The sequence below is a fragment of the Rhineura floridana genome, chromosome 1, assembly GCF_030035675.1.
Source record: "Rhineura floridana isolate rRhiFlo1 chromosome 1, rRhiFlo1.hap2, whole genome shotgun sequence".
In the NCBI taxonomy this organism is placed as follows: Eukaryota; Metazoa; Chordata; class Lepidosauria; order Squamata; family Rhineuridae; genus Rhineura; species Rhineura floridana.
This window is the reverse complement of record NC_084480.1, coordinates 95,163,594-95,176,126: the sequence shown is the minus strand read 5'-3', so window position 1 is coordinate 95,176,126 and position 12,533 is coordinate 95,163,594. Positions and strand designations below refer to the sequence as shown.

Here is a 12,533-nt window from a genome sequence, read left to right as displayed (position 1 = left end):
ACTGAACAGTGACATTTGCTTCCAAGTAAATATGCATGGAATTGTTCTATTAGAATACCTGTCAGCCAGTATTATGGTGTTTACATCAAAACAGATTATTTTAAGTGTCTTTTATGCATTCGTGTATGGAAATGGAAATGCTAGAGTATCTTCTAAATTGTATTCTGGAGTATTTTGTTAAGAGTACTGTGTTATGCTTGAAAATGCATAGAAATCCACATTCACATCGCTGCAGAGCTATGAAGCTCATTGGGTGATTATAGGTAAGAGAGAAAGTCCCAGCCTTGTAGGGGTGTTATATAAAATATTAATATGGGTCTGAGTTACTTCACAGTGGGACACCAATGAAATTATGTTAAAATGTATTTTCCTGTTCTGTGAGTTCTTCAGCTATGAAAAGCACTAAATCAATCTACAGAATCATAACAAATTGTTTGTGAGTGAAGGAAACGGCCATGATCCCATGATAAAGGACATTATTTAGATTTTTAAGGTCCCCAATTAAATCCCTGGGATCTACAGTCTGACAATGCTAGACTACAGTCTAACTCAGAATCAGCAGCCTCATGTGAGAGCAAAATCTAGTTCCTATAAAGACAATATTTGTTTTTATTTCTTCCCCTTTAATGTTTGTGAGTGAAAGTCACAGATGTCAATATTAAAATGTGGTATAAGACTATAATTCTACATATAGTTACTTAGTAGTAGGGACTGTTGGTATCAATGAGACTTTCTGATTAAACAAATGCATAGAATCGGTCTGCCCAACTCAAAAGCCAGAAAACAATTAATACAAAATATTAATTTTGAATTAAACACATGTATGGCTAGCGTGAATTCATTTGCTAAAGCTATCATTTGATTCTTGTAAACCAGTGTTAGGTTTGTTGGTTTGTTTTTGTCCTATAATTTAGAAGAGGTGAGTGTTTGAGGTTCTTAAAAGTTTTAATTTGGTGTAGAGAGAACGAGGCATTGTCTAGTGAGGCAGAAGCAGCTTGATTGCACAATGGCTACACTGGCAGAAACCTATTATTCTTATTTATTTATTTACTGTTATTGCTACAGCAGCATGGGTCTACATCTGATTCCTCAGCAGAAACCACAACCAAGTCTGAGCATACGTCCTTGTCAGAGTTTGGAAAAGTTGCTTTTTTGAACTACAAGTCCCATCAGCCCTGTCCTCAGCTGCCCCAGCACCTCCCTGTTAACAAAACATCTCTCCTCCCCCCCCCCCACAGGTCCAGCACCGCTCGCATCACGGGATCAGGAGTCACGAACTTTTGCAGGATTAGCTCTAGCTCCGCCCTTGCACCTTGCAACCAATCTCAGTGTAGGAGGGGCTGGGCTTGCTACGGCCAGGGAGATTTAGAGCAAAACCCCGGCCAGAAACAAGTCAGAGAAGGAGAGGTTTATGTGCCGTTGCTGTGTTTATTTCTGGTGAGGTGAGTATAAACGCTGATAATCTTGTCGGGGCTACACGAAGAGTCTCGATCTCTCTCCCAGCATGTATTTGCAGGTAATGGTTGAGTCATCCTGCTGTTCACAAGGGCCTGGGATTTCAGGTATCCTTTTGATGCAAAGTGGGGGCGCTCTCCTCTGCTGTCAGGAGCTCCTCTCCGGAGTGAGGTTCTTTTCTCCCCAGGGATTTTTTGGGACACGGGGAGAATGTATTTGTCCATTTACGTGCACTTTTGAGTGCGCTAAACGGGAGGTCCGGCTTTTCGTAGGGGAACGGTAATCTCGGAGCGAGGGCAAAAGGCAGCCGGCATTATAAGGAGGGGCCCTTTGTTTTGTGCTGCATCTTGAGTATGATAAACACTTGCCTGGGTTGTCAGGGTGCTGATGAAGCCCTTGCCCTTCTTTAACAAGGCGGTGGGGATTTGGGACGCGTCTCTTGTTGATGCGCGTTTCTAAGACATATCAAACTGGCGCGGGTCGCAAGCGAGGGCGTAGCCCGAGACCCTCACTTTCTAGCCTTCCGCTGGGATTTCTCTCTTTTTCTGCCCTCAGGGATTCCCCCTTTTTTTTCCTGGAGGAGGCCGCAATTCGCTTCTCTTTGGAGTGCTGCCCAAGCGCTGACCTTCCAGCTGGCCAGAAGGCAGCGACTCCTCCCTCTCTCCCTTCTACCCCCTCCTCCTCTAAACAAGCTGGCGCCAGATCAGTGGCCAACAGGGCTTGTTTACACCGGGCCCAGGTTTTTTTTCTCCCTCCCCCTGCGTCGCCTATCATATGAGAGGGGGACTCACGTGCCTTATTTACTGGAGGGGGATCACGTGGTGTGTTTTGAAAGCCCCCCCCCTCTCCTCCGTTGGTAGTCCGCCCTAGACTTGGAAGTCAGGGCAGCGGAAGTGATTCCTGGAAAATTCCTGATGATTCATATCGGTGCCCTGGGAGGCTGCTAAAAGCACTAGCTATTAAAGTGCTTACAGACGAGAAATGCATCTTGTATGAAGGCTGATGTTGTGTTAAATATCTCATTTGAAAGAAGGAATTCTAGTTTCAAAGCACCCAGTTAATTCACATTGATTGGGCCTCTGTGGTGGACTATTTTAATCGGACCTTCCCACTCTAAGCTGATGACTATAAATAACTGACAAGACTCCTTGTTAACTGAAATTAATATTTGGGTGGTGGGAGAAAGATTAATACTGAGAAAGTTCATAATAAGACATACCACTGTAAAATGTGGCATATGACATCTGGCAGAATTAAGAAACCTAGGTTTGGTATTTGCCTGAACAACAGTGGCCTTCCACACAGTTCTCTCATGGTTAGATTCTGCTGCTCAGTTTTTCACCAGCCATCAAATTGTGATCAGAAGTGTATTGTGTATACGTACAAGGTGCCTTGTGCAGTAACATTGTGGTGCATTTATACCAAAGTAGCTGATTCTCACTCTTAACACACACTAATACTTCATTTCTGTATGGTTTGCATGGCCTCATCAGTGAAGATTAAACTGTTTCTGTTAGTACCTCCCTGTAAACGGAGGAGACATTTTTGTCTAATCATATTTTTTCTTGCTTACTGGAGGTTTCATCATGAAGTTCTATCTGTGTATGTTGGCCCTAAGTTTGGAGGCATGCCTTGCTGCACCAGGCCTGGACCCTGTTCTGGATGATCACTGGGGAATGTGGAAATCATGGCATAACAAGCAGTACCATGAGGTGAGTAATGCTACATTTGGTTCACTGTGCAGAGGCAAAAGGCATTCCAAAATTGTGTGGTAGCAAAATTTGTGTGAATGTTCATGTACCTGACAGTGAAATAGGTATATTTCTACCTTAGGGATGTGGGCAACAGTTTTATGATTGGAGAGTTACTAGAATGGTGGGTAGTAGTTGAGAACATAAAAAATGCCTTGCTAGATCAGGCCAAAAGCCCGTATACCAGCATCCTGTTCTCATAGTGGTCAACCGTAGGCCTGCTGGAAGCCCATAAGCAGGACTGCTCTCCCCACTTGTGATTCCCAGCCACTGGTATTCAGAGGCATACTACAAGTAGGCAGGTTGTACAAGTAGACTAAATTGCTCTAGATTCTGATTATCACACAAAAAGTGATTTGAAATGGCATTTTCAATATGATTGAACATTTAGGTAATGTTCCGTCTTTGGAACAAAAAAAAATAGCTGCCAAGTATATGGGGATACTTTGCTTTCAAAGCTGGGAGTAACTTAAGTTCTGTTGGAAAGTGTATATTATTATTATTATTATTAGCCACAAAACATTTGGATCAAAGTACTTTATTTAATTTGTAAAATAGTCTTGTTAAGCATGAAATATGCAACTGTTAGGGTTAACATCTGAAATGGTTACTTTTCATAGCAATAAGCTGCTTGGACCAGCAAAGCTCAGTTTTCAGATGCAATTGTAAACCGTATTTGAGAAGTTTAATTATGGTTTGGCATGATGCCCAAGATGGACAAATCATGGTTTGTAATGAGCCAGCAAACCAGAACTGGATACCATGATTTAGTGTGGTGTGTGACTTGACAAACAATAGTTGTAGCTGCCTCTATAGCTGTACCACATAGAAGGGGAAATAAAACTGGGGAAGCAATCATGGTTTGTAGGTATGTTTAGAAGTTCCAACGATGCTTTGTGTTCTGAATTGTTGTTGGTACAAACTGTGGTCTGATGTCTGAATTGAGCCCATGTCTTTTAGCTGCTAGAAGTGGTTGAAGGCTAAATTTGCATGTTTGTTGTACTAGAAGGAGGAAGGCTGGAGGAGAATGATCTGGGAGAAGAACCTGAAGATGATTGAATTGCACAATCTGGACCACAGTCTGGGCAAGCATAGCTACCGTCTGGGAATGAATCATTTTGGAGACATGGTACGTAAATGCAAAGTTGCAAGGCTGCATCTATGAATAACTACTTAGATGGCATGCTGACTTATTACCTTTTTCAGACTAATGAAGAATTTAGGCAAGTCATGAATGGCTTCAAACACTCCAAAATGGAAAGAAGATATTCAGGATCACAGTTCCTTGAGCCAAATTTCTTGGAGGTACCAAGATCTGTTGACTGGAGGGAGAAAGGATATGTGACTCCAGTGAAAGATCAGGTACGTGTCTGACATTCTGTTTTGTCTTGCCTTAATGCAAATAGCCTGGGGTCTATGGTGGGTTTTTTGAGGGCTACTTTGGCTTCAGCAGGACTGTTGGCCAAAACATGCTATGTTGCAAAGTGGCAAAAGGCTCCTTTACCTTACTTCAGCTATGGGACCTAGTTCAGAAACCGAAGATCATAAGAAGAGCCTGCTGGATCAGGCCACTGGCCCATCTAGTCCAGCATTCTGTTCTTCACAAATGCCTTTAGGTAGCCCAAAAGCAGAACCTAATTGCAACAGCACACTCCCCACTCTTGCCTTGAATACTGGTACAGCAGTGTTAAGCCTGTCCCCAGTATAGGAATTTAGTTCTGTGGGTGTCCTTTGAGAATTAAGAGTGGTTGACGAATGCTTGGCGATGGGGATGCATTTGGAGCAGCTTTGTTGCTTAGCACTAGTGAAAGTGGGACACGTAAAGCATACAGATGGGGACCCTCGGGGGGCCTGGGAGCTGAATCTGGCCCACCAAGTCTTTCTGCCTGGCTCTGCATCACACCTTGAGTGTTTTTCTTTTTTGTCTGGCTGGGAGGCTTTGAACTTTGATCATGCCTCTTCCTTGCCTGAATGGAGGATAGAGGGGGGTATGTGTAGAAACTATCTTCTACAAAGGTATCATTTACATTTGTTGCTCTACCCATTTTTTGCCTCTGGCCCTACCCATCGCTGACATGTGGACCCCAGAAGAGAATACGGTCTTGGAATGAAAAAGATTCCCCACACCTGATCTAGCATGTAGCTTGCAGAGCGTTTCGGTTAAGCTGGAGATGTATTCATTTGCATGTTACGATTGATTGATTGATTCCATTTATTGTAAGCCTTATATTGTGAGAATTGGAAGGAATACTCTTACTTCAGGTATGGCATCTGAGAGTGGAGAGAGCAGCTGATTTCCACTACCTCTTACTTGTTGCTCTGTATGCTTGCTCACACGCCACAAAGTGGGCACATAGAAAGCTGCGTTACGCTGAGTGAAAGCATTGGTCTATCTACTCAATATTGTTAACACTGACTGGCAGATGCACTCCAGGGTTTCAGGCCCTACCTGGAGATGCAAGGGGTTTGAACTCGAATCTCCTGCATGAAAGGCATGTGCTCTACCACTGAACTATGGCCCTTTCCCATAACTGGCTGGAATGCTATGACTGTTAAGGTTGCCAGCTAACTTGCTGGTCTTGCTCTTCTGCCAAGGTTGGTTAATAATAACCACTGTACAAATCATAAATGATAAGCCATCTGCCTAGAGCAGACTTGCCCCCGACCTGGTGCCCTCCCGATGTTGTTGGACTACATCTCCCATCAACCTCAGGCAGCATGGCTAATAGCCAGGGATGGTGGGAGTTGGGAGCCCAACAACATCTGGAGGGCAACAAGTTGGGGAAGGCTGGTCTAGAGTGTGAATCAAAGGCAAGAAAAGAGAACTTGGGGATCCTGATGGTCCATTGAGGATGCTGTTGGAGCAAAGCTTTAAGTACTAAATTGAGAAAAATTAGTTGTCAAGAGAAGATTCTTTTTGGGATTGGCAGATCAGGAACTGGAAGCCAATCTAGAAAGGCACAGGGCATGAGTGTAAACTCCCCACCCACACTATCAAAGCTGCGTTTTCTCCCTGCTGTACCAGAGGCATTTTAGTAGCATGCACCAAAATACTGTCTGGCTTTAAACCAATGTATGTCTCCCTATTTTCCCTCAGGGTCAGTGTGGCTCTTGCTGGGCGTTCAGTACTACCGGAGCCCTTGAAGGACAGCACTTTCGCAAAACTGGCAAGCTGGTCTCTCTGAGTGAACAAAACCTTGTGGATTGCTCTCGGCCTGAAGGTAACCAGGGCTGTAATGGGGGCCTCATGGACCAGGCTTTCCAGTATATAAAGGACAATGGAGGCGTTGATTCAGAGGAATCCTATCCATACATTGGAAAGGTAAAATGGCTTCCTGGCCGGCAGTATCTTCCTTCTCTGTTCTGTCTCTTGTCAAATCTCCCAGGTCAACAGATGTGTTGGGAAAACAAATTCCAAAGCTGCTAAGGAAAAAAGTTGAACCCAAGTGTACGTGGGGTTTCCATTGAGTGGTGGGAATACTTTGCTGCTAGCTGAGTTGTTGGCAGTGCAGCAACTTTTTCTCTTTCACTATGGGCTTGAATGAGTTCGAAAGGCTTGAACAACAGTGTCGCTGTGGTTTAATTTAACTGAATTGCACTTGCTAGCCAACTTCTTAAATTTTTGCTTCACTATGCAAACAGAGAAGTGTGCTTGGGTATTACAATTAAGAATTACAGGCTCACCTTATGGACATTGAGGGGTTACTGATTAACAAATGCTTGACAAAATATCTCCAAGGACTACTTAGGGTTTTAGAAAGACCAAATGAGCTGAGCATTCCCCAAAGCTAGAAGCTATAGAGCTTTCATAGTTGGAGGCTACTAAAAACTCTTCCACAACTACTTAATAATCTGTTCTGTTTATATTTTTCCAGCTGTCTCTAATGCCGCTTGTTGAATCAAAATACTTAAACAGTTGTTAACTCCTTAAACTTAATCTGAAGTTTTAACTTCAAAAACCACTTGGGCAGCAAAAAAATTAAATTCTTACATGGTTGGGGAACCTGTGGCTTTCTGGATGTTGCTGGATTATTATTATTAATAATAGTAATAATAATAAATTTATATCCCACCTTGCCTCCCAGAAGGTGCCTGGGGCAGCAAACAAAACATCTTAAATGAACTTTAATATACTAAAACAAAACATTTTTTTTAAAAAAGCTTTAAAACAACTTTAAAATAATTCAGCATAGATGCAGACTGGGATACAGTCTCTGCTTAAAAGGCTTGTCCCGTCACTCCAGACTACTGGACTTTCTGGCTGAGTTTGATGGTCTAACAACATCTGAAGAGCCACAGGTTTCCCATCTCTGGTGTACATTGAATTGCTTCAGGATTTTTTTCTCCTCAAGCTTGTTAACAAGCTTCCAGAACTATTAATGTGATCAAAATAAACTTTGAGTACTTGAATGCATTCCCACTGCCATATACCTCTGGTGCTGTTTCATAAAGGAAATGAAGGTACAGATGTGGATTCTGGATGTTCTAACTTCTACCTATTTCCCATGCTTTTTCCAAGCCTCACAGTGCTTTTTGCCTTGGCAGATGTTGCATGCAGTGCAGAGATTATTACAAGTGGGATGTGAGAGTTACTACTGTACTGTGGTAGTGCACTGATGTATGTCAAAGATGGGGATTCTGTGGCCCTCCAGATGTTGGGATACAACTTGCATCCTTCCTGACCATTTGCTTGGGACTGAATGGGAGTTAGAATCCAACAATATCTGGAGGGATGCAGGTTCCCTATGTGAACCAAGTAGAAAATGTAAACCCTAGAATCTGATTTGAAAGGGTCCTTAAAGAACAAAGAAAATCTAGTCCAACCCTCTGCAGATGGAGGAAATTGATTACTGCAGCATCCCTGATAGGTGGCCATTCAGCCTTTCTTAGTTAGCAGATAATCCATGGCACAAGCTTCTGTGAGGAGGGTGTGTTGGTCTAGTATGTCCTTGCTTCTGTAGGTTAGGTTAAAGAGTTATGTGTCTTTTGCATGTGTTTCAGAATTAGCCCTTGTGATTTGTCTGCAACCTGTAACATGCACAAGCACGTGTGTGTAGTATCTTTAGGGCTGGGAGGAAAAAGGTGAAGAAACATAGTCACAAGCTGAAGTGGGAGGATATTCCCTTTGGGGCTCCTGAGTATACTTCATGTATTTTGTTGTGGGTTTTACAATTCAGACACTTTTATTTATTTCTGCATTGAGTAGCTAACTCTTGAAATATTAATCATAACCAACTTGTCTCCTTTTCTTAAAGGATGATGAGGATTGTCTGTATAAGTCTGAATATAATTCTGCGAATGACACTGGCTTTGTGGACATCCCTGAAGGACATGAAAGGGCACTCATGAAGGCAGTGGCTGCAGTAGGGCCGGTCTCCGTGGCTATTGATGCAGGTCACACCTCCTTCCAGTTCTATGAGTCAGGTAAGGATTTGTCTAAGGATCTGAACATGCTTTTTGATGGACTTGGCTTAATAGGGCATTGTGCAGTTTGATTTTGTTGTGAGCAATAATAGTTGGGTCCATTTGCTTCTCTAACCTTGTACATGCTTAGGACATTTTGTTATGAGGTCTAGGAAACATCTTTGGACAAAACCAGCGTCTGTTTCAGGGATCTACAAATATTAGTTGCTTGGCTTACTAGCTGGCCATAACTTTACAGGTCATGGTCTTTACTGGCCCCTCCCTCTCCTAAGTTCTCTGTGCATAGCAGAAGACTGAGGGAGGGGTGCCCGTGCCTACTGCAAAGGCTCCTTGCAAAACCTTAAAAGAGGTACAAAACCTACCTCCATCTGTCATACTGATGGGCAAGGTGGATTACTGCACTTAGTGATTTTCACTAAAGCTTCACAAGAAGTGAGTAAGATTCTGCCCTTCCCAGAGATTTCTGCTTACACCAGAGGAGTGGGATTCTGGGTCCTGGTCCAATGTGCATGGGTTTCTGTTCTTTTTGCAGAAGCATTGCAAGTCTCTTGCTGCTGCTGCTGCTGCCTTCTGTATATAGACTCATCCCATCCCTTATATTCTCCATGATTCATGGAAAACTTTGGCAAGGAGGTACTCTGCTTGCACAAGCTGGTGAGGGGATTTGTAGAGCCCCATGTCCGTTTCTTCCACTGGGCAAAACTAACTTTGTACGTCCTGTATAAGGGGAACCCATCAACCAAGTGGGTAAGGGCTATAACTCAGTGGTGGAGAGATGTCTCTGAAAGCCTGGAAAGCTGCTGACAGCTTGGTAATGTCTTACAGTGACCATGTGGATCAGTGGTCTGACTTCTGTACAAGGCAGCTTCCTGTGAGCATTCACATCAGTAACTTTGGACCAAGCCAGCAGTGGGAAATTGCTCTCCCTCTGGATGCTGACTTGCTCTTTCTTTCCTTTCTAGGCATTTATTATGAACCACAGTGTAGTAGCGAAGACCTGGATCACGGTGTTCTTGTTGTTGGATATGGCTTTGAGGGTGCAGATGAAGATGGCAAGAAGTACTGGATTGTGAAAAACAGGTATTGAGAGGCTGCTTCAATTCTATCTCTCCTTTCCCACCCCCTTCTCCCTGGTATGCCAACTTTTTCTATGTGCAGGTATTTTCTTCCTGACTTGGGGTGTGGAGACATTCAGAAACGCAAACCTCCCACCCGAGTTCTGAAACTGTACAAGCTAGGAGAAGCTTTTTTGTTTGAAATCTGCTGGCTGTTTAAACTGGATCTGAAAAATAGACATGAAGATTGCTAAACATTTATTTGAACTAATATGTGCTAGGCTACCCAAACAGTTTGGGTTGGCCTCTTTACCATCAGCCATAGAAGCAGCCCATCTGTCATCTTATCTCTCTGCAAAAGGGGTGGAGGACATACTTCTGTATCTTGTAGCTCAGTTGCTTGTGCATGGCAACACTTTCATGCTATGTTTTTGTTTTTTCCAGCTGGGGCAAGAAGTGGGGCCTCAAAGGCTATATCTACATGGCTAAAGACAGAAAAAACCACTGTGGAATAGCTACAGCAGCTTGCTACCCTCTAGTATAATCTTGCAGAAAAAGAAGTTGCTGGAACAGCCACAGCCCTTCACTTGAGAAAAGATGAACCACTGGAATAAGCTTGCCAGCTTGTTGGTCCCCAGACATCTTCTGGGGCCACCAAGTATTTCAGCAGCAGAAAGACTTTAAACTGACTAGACACATGTCACTAATACATGTGGTTGTATGCTTCTTTCAAGATCAGAATTGTAATTTTATTTTTACCTTGAACCTCTCTGATGTTTACTTGAAGGCAATATGTGCCCCTCTTTCCTTCTTTTTTTACTTGATGTAAATGTTGCATATGTACACAAGCTTGTAATATTGATAGCTTGCAGACTGACTAAACCATGTAGAGTCTTTTTTTAATTTTATTTTTTAAGCAGCAACTTGCACAGAACGTTACAGCTTTTAAAATAAAACACAAAACATTTCAACATATCCAGATGGCTTTTGTGTACTTCCTTTTGTCTATTTACGTTGCTTTTATCCCTGTACCATTCTCCCCATCCCAGAGCAAATCATTTTGGACCAGTCTTGTTTCTGATGTGGTGAAGCTGTTTGCATTGGTGATTTTCCAAGCCAGGCATGCATTGGAACAGACCTTTTGTGTCACGTGCAAACTGGTACAGTAATACCTCAGTTAATAAGGACTCCAAGAATGTAAACCCCTTTTAAGGAAGGCTGTTTTTAAAGGTGAAACTGACTAGATTTGCTTTGCTACAAATAAACTTTCAAGCCTGAGCCTTTCTTTAAGTTGAAACTGATCAGCCTGTGTCTTGGCTTTGCTATCAATAAACTGATAAGCCTGTGCCTTTGCTTTGCTAGGGTGAAACTGACAAGACTGTGTTTGCTTCCCATTAAAGAGATCTCTTGCTTTCTCCCAGGGCTGGGGAGGGAAGGATCCAGTATGATTCAAAGGAGGGGAGGTGGGTGGATACCAGGTAGGCACCTGTTAAAGCCTCTGTCGAAGCTGCCCCCACCTTTTATAAGTGGGTGCAGGAACGTATCCCTAATATTTCCATGCTATTCCTACCTCTGGTACCCAAGTTTCTGTTGAAGTAATGTCCAGGAAAGCATCTACTTTGTTAACTGAAGTATTACTGCATTTGCAATTCACATACAAATACTTAATTCCTTAACATCACAACTTTCTGGTTGACATAACCCCATCTTTTGCTGTGAGCAGTGACAAACGCACATAGCATTAAAATAAAACAGTGCACAGCATGTAATGCAATGTTTCCTCTATGGGGCTGGAGTTGAGGTTCTCTATCCATAGTTGAAATAACCATAAGTCCTGTGTACCTTAAATATAAAACCGATTCTGGCCCACTTGCATTGGCTGCCTGTATGTTTCAAAGCTTGATTCAAAGTGCTGGTTTTAACCTATAAAGCAGCCTTTCCCAACCAGTGTGCCTCCAGATGTTGTTGGACCATAACTCCCATCAGCCTCAGCCAGCATTGCCAATGGTCAGGAAAGATGGGAATTGTGGTCCAACAACATCTGGCCTGCAGAGCTTGGAAAAGTTACTTTTTTGAACTACAACTCCCATCAGCCCCAGCAAGCATGGCCACTGGATTGGGCTGATGGGAGTTGTAGTTCAAAAAAGTAACTTTTCCAAGCTCTGATCTGGAGGCACACTGGTTGGGAAAGGCTGCTATAAAGCCTTACACGGCTTGGGACCACAGTACCTGATGGAATGCCTCTCCCGATACGAACCCACCTGTACACTACCTCCAGGTGCCTACTCTGAGGGAAGGTTGGAGGCTGGCAACAAGGGAGAGGGCCTTCTCAGTGGTGGCCCCCAAATTATGGAATGTTCTCTGACAAGGTGCACCTGGCACCAACACAACTTTTTGGCATCAGGTCACTTTCCTCTCTCCCAGGCATTTTAGCATGTGTTTCTAAATTGCTTTTTAAAAATGTGTTTTTTAAAATTTGTATATTTGTTTTTAATGTTTTTAATTGTTGTAAACCATCCAAAGAGCTTTGGCTATGGAGCGGTATATAAATGCAATAAATTAATAAGTAGAACAAATTAATTATGGTGCAAACCAGCTTATGTCATACTATACTTATTAATCTTGGAAGGAACGTTTGCTGCAATAGATTTATAATTACCACCTACTGAAATCTTTCATGGTAGGGCAATGCAATTGTAGTGCAAGGGGACCTGTAAGATAGAAATCTTTTCCTCTGGGTCACATTTAAAAGGGTATCTTTTGTCCTTTCTACTAAAATGGCATCTGTTCTACAAATGCAGCAGAATGAACTGTGCCACCTCAGCTTATAGATGGGTGATCATGGTTT

General features: G+C 42.9%; 1 protein-coding gene across 1 annotated transcript; it reads left to right on the top strand.

Moving 5' to 3' along the window:
* Positions 1-1,335: 1,335 nt before the first annotated feature.
* CTSL (cathepsin L) lies at positions 1,336-10,660 on the top strand. The gene is made up of 8 exons (XM_061626535.1): positions 1,336-1,442; positions 3,034-3,167; positions 4,213-4,335; positions 4,413-4,568; positions 6,304-6,528; positions 8,462-8,630; positions 9,593-9,710; positions 10,130-10,660. The coding sequence occupies exons 2-8, from the start codon at positions 3,042-3,044 to the stop codon at positions 10,227-10,229; spliced, it is 1,017 nt and encodes a 338-aa protein (XP_061482519.1). The 5' UTR covers positions 1,336-1,442; positions 3,034-3,041; the 3' UTR covers positions 10,230-10,660.
* The last annotated feature ends 1,873 nt before the right edge of the window (positions 10,661-12,533 follow it).